The sequence below is a fragment of the Pseudoliparis swirei genome, chromosome 24, assembly GCF_029220125.1.
Source record: "Pseudoliparis swirei isolate HS2019 ecotype Mariana Trench chromosome 24, NWPU_hadal_v1, whole genome shotgun sequence".
NCBI classification, from domain to species: domain Eukaryota; kingdom Metazoa; phylum Chordata; class Actinopteri; order Perciformes; family Liparidae; genus Pseudoliparis; species Pseudoliparis swirei.
The window spans coordinates 28,558,723-28,577,731 of NC_079411.1; the positions used below are offsets into that span (position 1 = coordinate 28,558,723).

The window sequence follows — 19,009 nt, forward strand, 5'->3', positions numbered from 1 at the left end:
TGACCTTGACTCGGAGGGGATACGGATGTGTAAGATGTTCGTTGTAACTTGAGTCATGCATGGTGCGTTACATGAGCGGCTCGGTCCAACGCGCCTGCGGCCCCTCACGGGAACGCGGACCTCGGGTTCCACCGGGACTGAACCGGGCGAAGCCTCGTGGAGGCGGCGGTGATCCATCAGTGTCGAACCGGCTCCGGCCTCGAAGTTGTTTGGGCCTATTGTGACTCACAAATGCATGTATAATAGTGTGTGTGTGTGTGTGTGTGTGTGTGTGTGTGTGTGTGTGTGTGTGTGCGCGCGTGTGCGCGTGTGGTTGTGTTTATGTGTGTGGCTCCAATGAAGGCGTATAGTGATACAGAACAAAGCCCCGGATGTAAACACCAACTGAAGCCAAAGGCCTGGTCGAGCTGCAGATCCAGGCCACCGCGGCTCTCCTCCTGCAGAGACAGATCTCGCTTTCACATCCAAGCAACACGAGAGGCAGGCAAGATGCGTTCAAAGTTTAATCTCAGCTCGGAATTTCGAGAATCGCACTGCCCTGATGTTTTTTTGTTTTTTGTTATGTGCTCGTCCATTGGTTGAACATGATTACATGAGTTCTGTGGGATATGAATGTTATCTGTGTGGTGGGAGGAAGCCAAACACAACAGCAGGTGACGTCACTTACGGGTGAAATTAGCTGGAGCAAAACACTTTCTTCCATGGAATAAGGAGAGGAAGAAGACGTTTATATTTATGTTTATTTTGGTTTTGAGCCAGAGTAAATAAAGAAGAGGCGTGACCGGCTGCTTTTTTGTGTTAGTGGATTTATTGATAAGCCATGTGGCATCGTTCATGCTTTATTAATGCCAATATAGTTGAATAACGAGTTCAATTAAAAAGAAAGTGCTAATTTAGTATATGTTAAATAATCTATGATAATATAATTGACTCTTGGAGGCTTGTTGCCATGGTTTCCTTCACTCACGCGCATGAGTTTTCATAAATCTTTCACATTCTATATGGACAGAATCGTTCACGCACTTTTCTTCCCACGGCGCCTGAACGCCGCATCGGGAACAACACCCCGCCCCGCCCCCCTCCTGTCACCTCCCCCTTGTCTGACGTCACTCTCGCCGGCTTATTTGCGTGAACGTGTTTTCTCGCTGCAGCTTCGACGCGGCCGCAGAACGAGCCTCTCGGAGGGGGAGAAAGCGAGGGAAGCGGCGCAGAGAACCCCGGAGGAGGAGGAGGAGGAGGCGGCGGAGGAGGAGGAGGAAAAGGAAAACACGACCCCGAAAGAGAGGATAAGGTGCATCGAAAGGAGGGATAGACATACAGGACAGCCGCGGTGCTCTGCTGTGGGTAAAATGGAGCTGCCCGCCGCGGGAGAGCACGTCTTCGCGGTGGAGAGCATCGAGAAGAAGCGCAGCAGGAAGGTTCGTCACGAGCCCGAGGGACGTCCTCAGGTTATGGACTCTATGTGGTTTATTATTATTATTATTATTATTATTATTATTATTAGTATGCTATAATTAAAGGGGACGGTAGTGAAGTAACGTAACGACCCCGTGTGTCTCCGTTCCCAGGGGAGGTCCGAGTACCTGGTCAAGTGGCGAGGATGGTCTCCAAAGTAAGTCCTTTTTAAAAATGTTATATATAAAAATATAATACTCGTGTAGATGATTTAAAAACAACAATCAAAACAGAATTGTGTGTGTGGATCCGTCGCGCGCACATGGACACGGCTTCGCGCTCTGGCTCTGGGCGCCTCGATGATGGATGTGTTTTTTTTAAAACGTGCGTGCGTGTGTGTGCGTGTGCGTGTGTGTGTGTGTGTGTGTGTGTGTGTGATCCCCAGCGTGCCAATTAAAGGAAGACGTGTCTGTAATTGATCCACATGTTATATAGAAATGCCCATACATCGACAGTTGAGCGGAGGCTGTAGGCAAGTGTCAATATCAGAACTCAAAATATGCTCGTGCCAAACCATATACACTGCTTTTAAAGTCCAACAGCATTGCTATCATTGCCAAATGTATTGTAATATCTACAAAGTAACACCAAATGTTTAGTATGCCAGCATTAAAAGCAGTTTTCCCAAAACAGTTATTTCACCTAGGTCCAAAAGGGCCTTGTGTAATTAGATACAGTATATTATCAGAAATAAAATGTGTGTACTTGCTGATCTGGAGTCAGTTTGGTAGGATTTGGGTATAAATAAATTATTTCATTTAAAATATGGATTTTTATTTAAAGATATTAATGTAATTTGCATGCAAAATAGGTCTACGTGAACCAGCGGACAAAAAATTCAACCCGCGGCAACACTTCAAAAGTAGCCCGATTCCGCGGGAAAACCGCGGACCTGGCAACACTGGACGAGTGCAAAGATAGCGGTCTGTGATCGGCCGGCTCACTGTGACATGCACACTGTGCTCTCTCCTTAGGTACAGCACGTGGGAGCCAGAGGAAAACATCCTGGACCCCAGGCTGCTCGACGCCTTCCAGGACAGGTATGCTGAGAGTAATGAGCGATGATTCCTTCCTTCATCACAGACGGGTTCACGTCAGACTGGCCCACCCGTCGGGTTCCTTCACACAATAACCGGCTGTCACTCCAGGAGAAACTCCCCGTGTGTCTGTCGCTCTGGATTATCCATGTGGGCAGTAAACATGCTGCTCAGGGGATGCGGGGCCTGGGGGGGGAGGGGGGTAAACCCAGGTGTCATCAGAAGGTCAGGGCGGGGTTAGACTCGGGTCAGGCTCATGCTCCCCATCAGAGGAGCACCTGCCCGTGCTCCTCAAAGCGGGACGTTAGCTGCTCGGCTAATTGCTCAACCGTCTGGCTGAGTGACTTTTCCAGACGGCTCCGCCGGTGAAGGCCGGTGTGGTTTTAAGTTCCTGGTGTTAAAATGTCACTTCTCTCCCTCCGCCTCCCTCACCTAGCGTCGCTCGCCACAACCTTTCAGGATATTAGGTCACCCCTGAAATCAAAAGCACCGACGTCTGTTTTTGCAATTACCTCTCTCTCTCTCTCTCTCTCTCTCTCTCTCTATCTCTCTCTCTCTATCTCTATCTCTCTATATATCTCTCTCTCTCTCTTATTGAAACTAATTGCGTGTCTCTCCGGGGAGCCGAATCATCTGCACGCCGCGGCGCTATGAAAATACACCGAGGGTCGTCATTGTGATGAGACGGGCGGGGGAGGGGACTGACATCGCCCCCCCCCCCCCCCTACGAGGTATTGAGTTACCGCCTGAGGAGAAGTCAAGAGGAGGGTGGATCTTCATCTGCCACTGTGGATACAGGCGTCAGTGTGTGTGTTATTTAGGGTGGGAGGAGCCTAATTTGTCTCCAACGGTGACATTCTTCTTCTTATTTTTTAATCTGAATTAATTAATTAATTAAGTGTAACTCCGACCTGTGACACTGGCTCAGAATGTCCTAATTGAGACCCGTGACGTTGTGTTGCTATGCAACGGCAACTCATCACTGATTGGCTGCTGCTCTTGTGTCTCCCAAAGGGAACGCCACGAGCAGCTGATGGGATATCGCAAGAGAGGACCCAAGTCCAAGCACCTTCTGGTTCAGGTGAGGCAGGAATGACGCCCGGTTTACCTGGGGAGCAATAAGGCAACACAGATGACTTGAGATCCTCGGTGCTCAGATCCCAGGAAGTGATGAAGTAAAATATGTTGAAATCCAGATTAAAGGATCTTTTAAAGGGGCCTTGAAGTCCCCAAAAAACCAGAGTCCACCAGAATAATCAGAACCAGAATCATCTTTATGGACACAAACATGGAGTTTGGCTCCAATTACACGAATATACTCTCATACATACATGGCATATACAATATAACAATATGAAAACCATGACAATGAATTATCCTTGTATAAAATGTGTGGGTTTTATCTGTATTTAATGCGAATGAACATTGTATATTTTTACGTTTTGCATGCTTAAAAAAAAGAAAGAAAAAGCTTGATTTTTTTTTACAAGTTATTACTTGTGGAAAAAATATATAAATTTAAAGTGCCGTTTTAGTGTTTGAACATTTTTATATTCATTACAATGACAAAGAATCCATGGGATCCAATTCCCTAACAAGTTGTAGCTGAATGTCGGTGAACCGTCGAGTTATTATCAGTCCAAAAGGGCTGGGGAACCCTTCAGAGGAGGCCTTGTGTTCCTCTCAGGAGGGAGTTGGTGGTGACACACGGGGTAAAGTCAACGACGGGGGGGGACATTCCTCCGAGCTGAGGACACAGCCACAGGAGACACTTTGTGAAGTCACTCTGGTGGCACTCGGGAGCTGTGAAAACATGGAGGGAGGCCCCTGGAATAAACACCTCAGAAGAGCCCCTCACATGGGCCCCAATAAACCAATGAGCCAATTATCCAATGAGCCAACAAACCAATGAGTAAATTAATCAATGAGCCAATTAGCAAATGAACCAATTAACCAATGAGCCAATTAACCAATTAGCAAATGAGCTTATTAACCTATTAACCAATTACCCAATTAACCAATGAGTAAATTAAACTATGAGCTAATTAAACAATGAAATAATTAACCACAGCTTTGTGTTGTGCAGGGTTCGTACGGTCATGGAAAACCTGGAAATGTCATGGAATTTGTAAAATTGTTATTACCAGTCCTGGGGCGGAAAAAAAATCCCCAAAGCTTTGGAAAAGTCATGGAAGTGTTGTTATGTTCACATGTTAATTTATGATGAGTTCTAAATAATTAATATGCTTTTAAAATAAAGACTCTCTAAATATAAGCCGCCATACGCTCTTTCATACTCACACATTTTTCCGCGCTGCAAGTGAACGCACCTTATCAAACCTGTTTATTGGTCATGTGGATGAACCTGTTCATTGGTCATTAGGATGAACCTGTTCATTGGTCATGTGGATGAACCTGTTCATTGGTCATTAGGATGAACCTGTTCATTGGTCATGTGGATGAACCTGTTCATTGGTCATTAGGATGAACCTGTTCATTGGTCATGTGGATGAACCTGTTCATTGGTCATGTGGATGAACCCTGTTCATTGGTCATGTGGATGAACCTGTTCATTGGTCATGTGGATGAACCTGTTCATTGGTCATGTGGATGAACCTGTTCATTGGTCATGAGGATGAACCTGTTCATTGGTCGTGTGGATGAACCTGTTCATTGGTCATGAGGATGAACCTGTTCATTGGTCGTGTGGATGAACCTGTTCATTGGTCAAGTGGATGAACCTGTTCATTGGTCATGTGGATGAACCTCTTCATTGGTCGTGTGGATGAACCTGTTCATTGGTCGTGAGGATGAACCTGTTCATTGGTCATGAGGATGAACCCTGTTCATTGGTCGTGTGGATGAACCTGTTCATTGGTCATGAGGATGAACCTGTTCATTGGTCGTGTGGATGAACCTGTTCATTGGTCATGAGGATGAACCTGTTCATCCGGCTCATTTAAATAACACCGATGTCCGTTCCGGTCTCTCAGGTTCCTTCTTTCGCTCGCCGCTCCAGCCTCCTGGCCGACCTCCACGAGGCGTCTCTGGACGAGGACGCCAGCCCGATCCAGATGCTCCGCCCCCAGCCAGGCCAGCAGTACCAGCTGACCAGCAAGAAGCACCACCAGTACCGGCCGCTGTGCCGGGAGCGCGGCGAGGCCGAGCAGCAACCGGCCAACGGCAACACGTTCTACTACCAGCTCAACGGCAAGAAGCACCACCCGTACCCGCCGGAGCGGCAGGACCACGACGCCGCGCTCCTCAAACCCCGAGCGGTACCGGCGCCGGAGTCGTCGAACAAGGGTTACAACCTTCCCCCGGTGCTGCAGCAGAAGTGGGTCAGGGACAAGGACTCCGGCTGCCTCACCAAGCTCAAGGACGTCGCCACGGAGCCGAAGAAGCTTCCGGCGGACCTCGGCGGCCGCGAGGAGCCAGAGAGGGCGGCGAAACCCAAAGAGTGCGGCGACCCGTCGCAGGGTAACGGCGCCGCCGGCAACGGCAAGCTGAAGATCGTGAAGAACAAGGACAAGAACGGGCGGATCGTCATCGTCATGAGCAAGTACATGCAGAACGGCACGAAGGCGACCAAGGTTAAGAACGGCGATTCGGAAACCGCCGCCGGAACGACGGGAACAGAAGGCGTCGACGGCGGCGGCGCGGAGGAAGAGGAGGAGAACCACCTCGAGAAGATGAAGCTCCTCAAGAAGCTCGGCCTCATGAACGGATTTCCTAAAAACCCCAAAGACAAAACAGCGGTTCCCGCGTCGGGATTTAACGGCCGTGAGGAGCCGACGGCGGAACGGGACGAAGGCGTCGAGGTCGTCGGCGGTCGACCTTTACGATCGACGACCGCGCCTCGTCGGCTCCCCCTGCTGGACGCAGGAGGAAGCCCGGGTGGATTTCAGGGACTGAAGCGACACCTGTCTGACCCCGAGGGCGACGACCACGGGGGCTCGAAGAGGTTTCTGAGCTCCAGGAGTATAAGCCCCCCGGATACGGCGGCGGCGGCCACCCGAAACTTCGGACACCGGAGTCCCGTTGGACCGCAGGACTGTGGGTACCCGGACCAGGAGGAACCGATCGACCTGAGCGTCGTCAAGTCCAGGCCGGAGACGCGGACCGCGGCGAACACGCCGGAGGAAACGGACACGGGAACTCAGAGAGAAACTGAAACGAACGAAGAAGAGGAGGAGGACATGAACGAAGAAGAGGAGGAGGACATGAACTCGACGTCTTCTTCTGACGACAAGAAGACGGAAGAAGAGACGTTCCCCTCTTTCCGGCCTTTCCTCGGGAATATCGTGATCACGGACATCACCACCAACTGCCTCACCGTCACGTTTAAGGAATACCTCGCCGTGTGACGGCGGGTCCCGGCTGTATAAATGTACATCAGATATATTTGTATTTTTCGGACCCTCCGCCTTGCTTTCACTTTGTGAATCCATATTTCTTCTTTCTGAACTGTTGTTATCGCTGCAGATGCAGAATCTACGTGTCGCTATTTCAAAGTTAGTTTTTTTTTTTTAAGCCAAATTAGTCTGATTGAAGATCTTCATCACTCTGGAGATACTCTTCATTTTTCTGTGATGTCATTTTGATTCTACGCTCAACCGTCTGAGAAAACTATATTGAAACAAGGTTATTTACACTGTATGTGTGTGTGTGGGTGTGTGGGTGTGTGGGGCGCCCCGGCCCACTTTAGTGTGTGTGTCAGGGCCACGTTGGTGTGTTTGTTTGTTTGTGTGTGTGAGGCCCACGTGAGTGTGAGAGAGAGTGTTTGTGTGTGAGAGCGTGTGTATGAGGCCCACTTTAGTGTGTGTGTGTGAGGCCTACTTTAGTGTGTGTGAGGCCCACGTGAGTGTGAGAGAGTGTGTGTGTGTGTCAGGGCCACGTTGGTGTGTGTGAGGTCCACGTGAGTGTGAGAGAGTGTGTGTGTGTGTGTATGAGGCCCACTTTAGTGTGTGTGTGTGTGTGTCAGGGCCACGTTGGTGTGTGCGTGTTGGGATGTGTGTGTGTGTGTGTGGACAGATTTAAACAAGGATGCCTGCTGCTTGGACCGATTCTGCTATTGGGCTTCAACGAGCACATGAAGACATAAAAGAAGCGTCTCTGTCAATAAATGTGATTTACGTTGTCGAAAAGGGGAAATAAGGTTTTTAAATGAAAGATTATTAACGGTAAATGTTTGATATTTCGCTCCTTAAGTGTTTTGTTGTTGTCGTGCGTCTCGAGATCTGATACTGAGCACAAGTCACTTCCACTAAGACGGCAGAGACGCAAACAACTCTATTTATTTTGTGATTGTAGACAAAAAAAGGCTTTCTCTTCTTCAATTGAAGCTTATCAGTCACAAATGCAGTTTGAACTGGTTTGAACGGTATTGAATGAACTTCATGTGAGAGCACACGTCCTTTTTAATAAAACATACCCCAAAATCCCTTCCAGCGCCCCGTGGTCCCAGGCGCATTGAACTGCTCTCGACATGCACTTTGGATGTTTTGTGTGCAGCAACAAGAAAAAAGAGAAAAGAAATGAAGGCTTCCTACGACACATATTTGCAATAATAAAATTGTTTGCAAATGATGCATATAGACATGTGTGCACTATTTCTTTTTTCAAGATGTGCATCGAGCCAACCCGGCTCATCACTGGTGTCCTGTCACGTGACCTCGAGCCTCCCACTCCGTCGACACGCTCCCACTGGACGTCTTTCCTCCAGAAGTTACTAAATCTGAACGCGGCTCCTCGATTCAGGGCCGTGAGGATTATTACAGGACGCGTTTATTTCCAGATGACCAGCTATTTGCCCTGAGAGCATTCTGTGGAGACGGGTCGGTCCTGGTTCCCTGACGCATACGGCGCCTTTAACTTCATTTTAAATGGATTTAAGAGGCTTGCTGTGTAGTTCTGGTGTATAAGTACACAAGGTATAGCGCTAACGTGAAGATAACAGGTCTGTAAACTGTATTTTATAATAAGTGTTCTTAGTTAATGTTCATTAAATCAGAATGTATTGGTCATGTGTGTGTGTGCATACATGGAATGTGACTGGGTACACACACACACTGTCATCGTACATACATGTCATTTACAAATAGGATCAATATGAAAAAAAGACAACAGAATAGCAACATATGTAAAATATAAAAACAACAGATACCAACAAAGATATCAACTGAGCTGCAATGCGTTGTGGTTTATCCGACACTTCTATGTGACCCTGAAGAGGACTAGAGTCGTTTAAATCAAGCAATAAATCAAACTTTTATTTTTAGACTTAAGATCCAGATAGTACAAAACATTAAAATAGAATAGAATACACACAAAATCACAAGTAAAATACACAGAACTACGAATGCTTTTCAAAAAAGACAGCTGTAGAACTACACTCAGTGTTTGATAAAAACATGATGAGTCATCAACCCGGCAGATTCCTGCAGAAGATTTCTTAAAAACAGATTTGAAATCAACAACTTATGTCACGTGACCTGAGTGACAGGTTCAGGGAACCAGAAATCAGCATTTCATTCCCATAACGAGGAGACGTGTCGCTTCACCCCGGAGAGAGCTCCGTCCTCCCGGGGAGAGCTCCGTCCTCCGGTCCTGTCCGCGGGCATTTGAACGCAACATCTGTGACCGCTACTCGCCCGATCCGACGCGGGGACCACGTGACTTCACGAGCTCTCTTCCACTTCCTTGCACAGCCCCGCCAATAAAACGGCTTTCCGTGCGCGTGAGCGCGAGCGCCGACAGCAGAGAAAATGGCCGTCGTCCTCTCTCTCCGCGACACGTGCAGGTTCTTCTTCGTGGGTTTTCACGCCTCGCACACCGACAACACAAAGCTACAATGTTTCCAATAAAAAGAAATTAAAAAACGGTAAATTCCAACACATCAAGCAATAACTGCGTGACGTCATAACGCTCTGGTTCCTCTTCTGGAGTGTGCGCGTGCATGAGTTATCGGCCCGATAACGTCTCTCCGACGGACCCGTGAACACACCGCGAGTGAGTGCTGTTGTTCTCCTGCTCAGTGGATCCTTTTTGATTAAATAAGAGTTTTAAAGAGGAGCTTTAGAGATGAATATCGTTATTAATGAACCCGGTGTGTTCCCCACATGCACCTGTGCAGTGTGTCGGCCTCCAGAGGTCTTCACCACCCCAAGTGCACGCAATAACACATCAATAAAAGTCTAAACCAGTCACAGCAGGATGAAGGCTTAAATGTCTCATAACTGTTCTTAATGTATGATCAATATGAGTATGTCTCCAATGAACCCACTACACCTGTAGGCCTCTCCTCGTGCTTCACGGTGTCTGCAGGTGGCAAAAAATAGTCTTGAACCCTGAGCTGTAGAATAGTTTTTTGCGGAAATTAATTATTTTTTATTCAAGTAAAAAAAATGTTAAACTCAACTCAGGATGTTATAAAAACACCACATCATAGGGATCACAACGTATTAAGGTCACACTCTTGACTGGTTTATATTCTCCTGTGTGTGTGTTCAGAGTAACTCGGTGGTAAACCTGTTGGATCCAGTTCAGGTGACAAACGATGACGACACCCCAAACAACCCGCAGTGACGTCAGCATCGGTGCTGACCTGCGTCCGCGCGGATGATTCAACGTAACCACACACGCGCACGCACACACACACACACACACACAGGTGGTTCAACACGCGCAGGCTAAAGTATCACCGCGTCATCCATCCGTGCTTCACCTGTGTGTGTATGTGATGGGATTAGATGCGTTTGGGGCACGCGGGCAAAATGCGTAAAGGCCCAACTGCCCAATCACACCACGCAGTGTGTCGGGCTTTTTGTGGAAAGCCTCCATAAATCTATTTTCCTTTATGACAGAGGATTCATGGAAAGAAAACATGAATAAGCGCCTGTGTGCATAAAGGTTTCCAGATATACAACTGCACCACTAGTATGCAGTAAATTGGGCTCTGCAGGCTGGAACGGTTGCTATGGAGAAAGACGCAAACACCGGAAGTCACCTGCAGATAATCACCCGCTCTCTCTCTCTTTTCACATGACTTATGGTCTACGTGCCCGCGTGGCCGCGTGCCCGCGTGGCCGGGTCTACTCCTCGAGCTGTGCGTCTTGCCCGGATACAAGCCCAACCAATCGCGTTTTAATGGCGGCGGCACTGCGGCACTGCAGGCGCGCGCAGACCGACCGGGTCCGCAGTCAGAGAGGAGCAGAATCATAAAGGGCTTCCGATACATCCGAATGAAGACTCTCGTGAGTCCTCCACTGAGATGCATCACTCCACGTGAGCTCGTCAGATTCCAATGACCAGCAGCCACTTCCCAGTTCAGTGCTTTATAAACACGGTTAATATGTTTAATTCGATGTCACGTGCTCTGCTGTATTTCTGCAAAGAACTCGTGACACTAAGGGCTTGTTCCGTAATACTTTTGGCATCGAGACTTTTGAGATAATTAAATTCCCTGCATGCATGGCCTAGTTCTGCACTTTACTGACAGTCATTAATTAGTTAATCACGTGACGGACTCATAACGACAAATATGATGAAAACGAGTTTTTATGGTTCAGTGTTAAACATTATTGACCCTCCGCTGAACTGAATGAGGATATATTGGATGAGGGCTCGTGGGATAATACAAGTCTATACAAGTTTTTTTAAATTACGTTATTTAATGCCGTTTGTTCCTGTCTGGAAAAAAATTATCGGAATAAAAATGGGGAAAATTACAATTGCTTTCCTTTTAAATGCACCTTTTCATATTTGATCATCTTAATTTATTAAGATGTTTTAAAAGCTTTACTTTAGAAGAGAGAGAGAGAGAGACGGTAATGATAATGTTTAAATAGAAATGGTTCCGATATTTTAAGTGAAATTATAACTTTGTTAAATACATTATTATAAATCAACGATCCACTGATAATGCTTTGAAAGAGTCTCTCTGTTATTTTATATCGAAATCGTCAATTCAAACCGATAGTTTCGCTTAATTAAAGTAACACTTTATTTATAATCTAATATATAAAACGTAGTTTAGTTCTAGATATAAGTTATGACTTAATAATGTAATGATTAGTGATTATCATCGACCCGTGCTGCATTAATAACTTTCCTTTTAAGACTTATGGTTGTTTGTTCATTTCGTTTTCTGTTTATTTTACTGTTCACTTAACGAATACATAATCAATGTACGTTTAAGATTTTACAAAGATATTTTCTATATTTTAAATTTTTCATTAAACTATTATTTCTGTTGACCAGCTATTATTATAATTATTATTATAATTTGTATTATTCAGGTCGGGGAATTTATCCGCATTAATTACCATACATTATGTTATTATTTATTGCCGATTGACATTTTAATTATATATGTTTTTTGTCTTTATATTTATTTTAGCATAAAAATGTACCGATTGGCCTCGATTTTACTATATTTGTTTTAAAGTCAACATCAGGAATGGGATATCGAATTATTTTGTTTCGTCAAAAGTTGTAGAATTTAAGACACTAAATAGTCCCTCCTGTGACTCTTATTGCGTTGACGCATTCATAACAGGCCCAATTAAAGCCTTTTTATGGACTTTAGTGGATTAATCTCAGGGCATAAAAATAAAACACACACATAAGATCAGTGAATGTTTTATAATAATACCAGAAGCAAACACAACCTCATGTTTTATTGAACATATCAGACAGAGGGTAATATAAGCAGTGGAGGCCTCGAGTATAAACTCATCTTCTAATCGCGGGTCATGACATCCGCTTCGTTTTCTTACCATTAAAATAAAAGCCAATAAAAAGTATTTTTCATAATATGTATAGATGTCTTTTAACCCGATGTAAGGTGTTTTTTCTAATCTAAATGACCTCTCTTTCGTTTTGAAACACCGTTGCATAAACCCTAAAACGTTGCGTTCAAAGTCAAACCCACGAGGAAACAATATATATCGATTATACTCAGAATATGTTATTGATATAGTTTCCGTCTTAATATAAAACAATATGAAGGCGAATAGCCTGTAATTCTGCCTGACAACGGAATGAATGCGGGCAGTCGCACCGCGCTGACACGGACTACAGCACCCCGTGGGCGGAGCAGCACTAATACGCTCATAATGAACTCAGCCGAGCCGGTTTACTGCATTAGCGGATGGATACATCATTAGCCGGATTTACTTAACGACAACGAGGAATCTCTCGCGGTCGCGTAAATGAAACGGCCGTCGCTACTTCCTGGTTCCTCTTCTTCGCTTGAAGACACTGTCACGTGTCACGAAACTACATTTTATATCACGGGTGTTATTGTTTGTGTTGAATATTTCATATACATTGCGTTAAATGATTCTATCGTGGCGCGGGTAAAACATTTTAAAAAACAATTCCCCCCCTCCGCTGGATAGAATGTACACTGGCTCAAGCTCCTCCCCTCACTTAGCAACCCGGGCACGTAGCAACGACCGTACCAATGGGCGTTCTTCTCCAGGTTCCACCGACCGCGGTTCCTTAGCAACGCGGTAAAAAAAAAAAAACTGACGTCCATTCTGTTCTGGAATATTATGGTCTGTCCGGAATTCAGAGTGGCCGCCGCCGGGACTGTAGGAAAACATAAATAATACTCTGCTACCGCTAGCCCGAGCTAACGGGAGGTAGCACCGGAGTCAACATGGAGCTGTCCGCCGTCGGGGAGAGGGTGTTCGCGGCCGAGTCGATCATCAAGCGGAGGATCCGGAAGGTAGCTTCCACTCGCACGGCGCCGCACACAACGAGCGTTACTGCCGCCGCCTCGCGAGCTAACGGGCCGGTGTGTGCGTGTGTTTCTGGGCGTTTAGGGTCGCATTGAATACCTGGTGAAATGGAAGGGCTGGTCCCCGAAGTAAGTGCTGCCACGCGCGCGCGCCTCTCGCGTGCTCTCCAGCCCGCCGCGCGGCCGTTAGCTCGGCGAAGCTAGCGGCGCGGCGGCCCGGCGGCCCCCGGGGAGTGCACCGTTCACGATGGAGACCGTGTAGCATGCTAACGACACACGGCCGTGTCCGCGCGGTGCGCGTGCACGTGTGTGTCAGCGGTTCGCTTCCTCAACGTAACCCCATGTTTTATTTCTCAGATACAGCACGTGGGAACCGGAGGAGAACATTCTGGACTCCCGCCTGTTTGTCGCTTTCGAGGAGAGGTGACGTGAAGATGTCTGGGCGATGTTTTAGCCCCAATGAATGTTGACATGCATCCAATACACACGAACACACGCGCACGCACGCACCGGGTGCACTTTGCCCCCGCGTGACACTCACCGTGACATGTCCTCGCAGGGAGCGCGAGCGCGAGCTGTACGGGCCCAAAAAGCGAGGACCGAAACCCAAGACCTTCCTGCTCAAGGTACAACATGTCAATGTCGTGAAATGCATTGAATGCTCACACATTAATGACGTCACATTCATATATTTTATAATATCAAAACCGTGTGTAATTTTTTTACTTTACTTTTTTTGCAAATTAATTTCGACCTCATTGTATTCCACCTTTAAAAAAAAAATACATTTCATTGCCACATATCAGTCATAACATTCAGGTGTTTTAGTGTTAAGTGTGGCCTGGGTTCAGACTGTCAGGATCACAAACCGTGAACGTTGCTCCTCGATCGACAGTTCACCTTGAACGAAACACACCTGACTGTTGTCACAACATGGGCTCGTGGAATTTCCCCAATAAATACTGCTGATGTCATCGTTAATGCAGTCGTGTATGAGTATAGAGCACATCGTGGGAATAACACAATTAAAGGCTGAATTCCATTTCGCTGCTGAGGTTTCAGGGTCCTGGCATGCTGCCCAAATATATAAGAAGTAAAACAACCTGAGTTAGAATAATCATTTTTTTGGGGGGGGGGTGATTTTTTAATAATATCTTCCCTCTTGTATCGTTCCAATAGGCTCAAGATAAACTGAAAGCCCAGTCCTATGAGTTCAGAGGCGTCGGAGTCCGGGGGATGCACATCACCTACCCGGCCCCCGAGCCGGTGGCGCCCCCCCGGGCCAGAGAGGGTCTGAGGGCCGTGGTGCCAAACATCTTTCCTCCCGGCGCCGTCAACCGTGGCCCGGCGCCTTCCCTCCACGGGCCCCAGACAAGTGGCCCGATGCCCACGCCCCGCTTCGAGGGCCACAAGAGGAGAGCGGCGGAGGAGGATGAGGACGAAGAGGACGACGAAGAGGAGGAGGAGGAGGAGCAGGCGAGCGACAGGCCTCACACGCTGGCTGAGCTCCAGGGGGCCGACGAGATGAGGCTCCTCGAGGCGGTCCGCCGACACCCGGAGCCCCACGGTCACAAACGGCACCATCGCCACCTCCACCACACACACAAGCGTCCGCACAGAACCGACACGCACAGGACTAAGGACGGCGCCGCCTACCTGGCGCCCGTGCACTTCAAGCACCGGTCCAAAGTGAACCCGAGCCGCCGCCCCCCCCCTGCCGCCGCCGCCGGGCCCCTCCCGAGGACGGAGAAGCCGTACTTCTTGGACCGGCCGTCCCCGACCCGGCTGGACGGCGTGGACGCGGCGGCGTGGCGGCCCTCCGTCGGCGCCATGGAGACGGTCCTGGTGACGGACGTCACCACCAACTTCCTGACCGTCACCATCAAGGAGAGCAGCAGCTCCAAAGGCTTCTTCAGGGACATGAAGAGGGCGGCGGGACCCTCGCCTTCCTCACGCTGAGGCTCTTTAGGGCGGAGCGGGATCTGTTGAGCAACGCCATTTTTGTATTTAGTGTATTAAAAAATTACAGAATGTGCATATATATTATAAAGTTGGACATGTTCTGTTTAATGTGTTGATCAAATTAGGTCCGTCTCACATCTTTTATGATACTTTCTCTAAAGAGCTCGTGGAGTTTTGCAATTTCTAACCTAGAATGTATTTTTTTCACTTATCTTCCAGTCTGAGCTAATTTATGAGAAATGATGTTTAGATTAATACATTCAATCTGTGGAGGGATTTATTACTCTATAATTCTAACCAATTAGACTGAATATATTTATATATATATACATGTTCAATTTATATATACCCCGTTTAATTCAATGGGATTGATATTTAATAATGTACGAAAGCACTTTTAATTCTAAAGTATTACAAAAATAATCCGTTCGTGTTGCATTCAAAGACCCAGTCTAAAGTCTGTAATCTAATTAACAGACTAAGAGTTGTCCCACTGTGTATAACTATATTTTACATTAACATATATGTATATTTTACATTTTCAGAAACGTTCACAGCTTCATGTCACGTGTCGGTGTCACTTTGCTTTGTAGAAGCTTTACAATAAATTCTTTGAATTTTTCTCAATGTTACTGTTTGATGAGTTTTTCTTGCAGCTCCACATTTAAAATAAATCTTCTTTGAGCCCGGTAATGACGTAATGGGTTTAATCCAAACATGTTACGCAACTATAAGCCTTCAGTCCCGCCGTCTGTCGTGAGCGTTTACTTTATATTTCTTTATAGACTTTAAACTCGTTTTCTTTCATAAGTTAAGACGGAGATGAACTTTAATTATTATTTAAAATTCTTAATTCTTGCAAGATAAATAAAGCGTCACTGCGGCGATTTTAAGGCCTTTAATGAAGCCTTTAATAAAGATAATACAAGCTAATAAAGCCTAATAAGGGCAATACAAGCCTTTTATGAAGATAATAAAGCCAAATAAAAGCAGCTGCAGCCGGCCCAAGTTCATTTAGGATCAAATAGTTTATATTTATATTTCAGGCCCACGCGCTGCGCATCTCCAGCTTTTTTATTCTCAGATATTATCAATTTAAATTATAACTATATATTTAATATAAAGGGCGATATATAACGCATGAAAGGGCCGCAGCATGTATAACCTTTAAAATACATATTTCAGAGGACATTTAGATATCCTCCAGGCCTATTTCTGCAGCCGGACGGCCCTTTGCTGCTCGTTCCAGGCGCCACCTTATGTTCCCCCCCCCCCCCCTCGAAAACCCCGAAACGACGACGTCATTTTTTTGTTACGAGATTATATAAACGAAATTAATATATATATATTTTTACCGTGCTGGAACCCTTTTCCTCATCTGATCGATTTATTGATCACAAAGTGATCTGAACCAAAGTGCCACGTCATTGTTTTTCTTTCTCGCGTGTCTTTCAGACGCGTGACATCATAAACTCCTCCTCTCTACCCCTCTTCTATACAACCTTATACTTCCTCCTCATATTAATAACACTAGGAGCATATAGATGTATCTGATTGAATCACTTTAATAAATGTTTTACTCTTTGATACACAATTAAGAAAATAAATGCAGAAACTACACATGAGTAATACACTGAGATTATGTATGCATGACCATATATAATATATTTATATATATATATATATTCTATAAATATATATACATTTTTTAAATTGTATTTATATATATATATATATATTATATATATATATATAATATATATATATAGATTATATATATAATATTTATATATAGAATATATATATTTATATATATATATATATGTATATATATAGTATATATATTTTACATTTTTTTATTTTATTTATATATATATATGATCATTCTATATTGTAGGAGAGACATCTTCCTCCAGAGTTTTCATTGTGCTCATTTTACTGTGAAGAGAGAACAAGTAAAGTTCACACAGTGTCACCTGACAGGTGAACTCACACGTTACCTGTTCTCATTCATAATCATATTATATATTTAACTGCCTCCTTCAGAGTGAGAACAGTCACTTTGATGTAGAAAAGTTCAGAAAAGTTGTTTAGTTTTGAGTTTATGGCTCTAAAGTCTATATATTCAGACGTGTCTGTGACCTCAGGCCTCTGTTATTCAAACAATACAACCAGAAGCACTAATATTAAAAATAATAACAATTAGAAAACCAACAAACACCTGCATGTAAATGTTATTATAATAACCCACATATATAAATCACCCTTCAGCCGCCTGCCGTTAGGAATACAGATTATATCTGTTAATGTTATATATTTCCTCACCATCGTTTTGGTGGTATCAAACACACACACACACACGCACACACACATACACACGCACACTCACTCACACACACACACACACACATACTCGCACACACACACACACACACACACACACACACACACACACATACACACACTCACACTCGCTCTCTGTCCTCTCTCTCTCTAAGGTCTGTTTGTGGAGGCAGGGGGTTTTGGTGGAAGCCAACAGAGTGGCCATTCATCCCTTCATCCCTTCATCCTACTCACTCCCCAGGGGGACGGCCCACCTTCTGACCCTCCTCCTCCTCCTCCTCCTCCTCCTCCTCCTCCTCCTCACCCACACAGTCACCGGCTCATGTTGTGGAGATGTTTTAAATAAATCAGTCAGTGGTGATACCTGTACCCAGGTTGTCCACTAGATGGCGCTGCAAACACACCGATGAGCTTTAGAGGACGTTCCACTCACTTGAGTAATCGATCAGAATCAGCTTTATTGGCCGCGTACGTGTGACTCCGGGTGCACGTGCAAGCTCTCGTCCTACATACATGTAATTTACAAATAACAGGATCGATATGAAAAAAAGATATTGACACTTATGTATAAGCGTATCGATCTGCTTTGTTTACATCTGATCACGGTTGTTTGACCTTGCTCTAAAGGACCTTATACATATTTAATATAATTAATAATGTACTTGTTACTGTGTTAAAACACTTATCTGCCTATGTGTATCACCCACTCTGTGTTTTGCATTTACTTTTTCAGTTTCCGCCTCTTGCTGCCTTCCTGCGAACTGCGCATGCGTCTCCAGTGGGCATGCGCACATAAATGATAATGTTGCTTTTGGGTTAATTCCCGGGGTCAAAGAAAAGCTTTGATTCCTTTTAATGTGATTATCTAACACGCCATTTGGCTCACAATGCAGCAACAGAGCGCATGCGCGCGGCGGAGCAGCGGCAGGCACATCAGGGCGTCAGAATCAGAGATGATATATAAAGAGCGAGAGAGTAACCCGCGCGGTGTTCCGTGTTCGCCTCAACATCACCGGGCAAACGGGAAATCACCGAATTGTTTCACATTTGGTGAAGTTGTTGTTCTTCTTCTTTAGACTCAAGTATTACGATGTGTTTATACAAAATGTCTGCTTAAAAAAATAATGAATAATGTTGTTTTAGCACAAACGCTGGAGGTCTATTCTATTCTCTTTGAGTATACCACTTTTGTACTTTGTGGATTTGTAATGCACGTTTTTTCAATATACTTGTAATTGATTATTTTCAATGTTGAAATATATAATAGCCTTAAATGTAAAGTTGTATTGGTACTTTAACTCAGGGGCGTCATTAGCCCTATGCTAGGGGGCTTTGGTAGTTAGCGATGGTTAGCTGCTAACGTTTAGCTTTACTTGAGGAAAATGAAAGGGAAGAGCAACAATAGTTAGCTGTTAGCTATTGTTAGAAACTGTCTCCAGTAAACGAGAAAGTTCCCCTGAAGGGA

General features: G+C 45.4%; 2 protein-coding genes across 2 annotated transcripts; both read left to right on the top strand.

Moving 5' to 3' along the window:
• The first annotated feature begins 1,303 nt into the window (after positions 1–1,303).
• Positions 1,304–8,081, top strand: LOC130190401 (E3 SUMO-protein ligase CBX4-like). Its single transcript, XM_056409803.1, has 5 exons — positions 1,304–1,418; positions 1,569–1,612; positions 2,430–2,495; positions 3,507–3,573; positions 5,486–8,081. Exons 1-5 carry the CDS (start codon positions 1,350–1,352, stop codon positions 6,857–6,859), a joined length of 1,620 nt encoding a protein of 539 aa, XP_056265778.1. The 5' UTR covers positions 1,304–1,349; the 3' UTR covers positions 6,860–8,081.
• A 4,846-nt stretch (positions 8,082–12,927) lies between these two features.
• cbx8b (chromobox homolog 8b) lies at positions 12,928–15,833 on the top strand. The gene is made up of 5 exons (XM_056409805.1): positions 12,928–13,227; positions 13,325–13,368; positions 13,597–13,662; positions 13,799–13,865; positions 14,419–15,833. Exons 1-5 carry the CDS (start codon positions 13,159–13,161, stop codon positions 15,196–15,198), a joined length of 1,026 nt encoding a protein of 341 aa, XP_056265780.1. The 5' UTR covers positions 12,928–13,158; the 3' UTR covers positions 15,199–15,833.
• Positions 15,834–19,009: the final 3,176 nt, after the last annotated feature.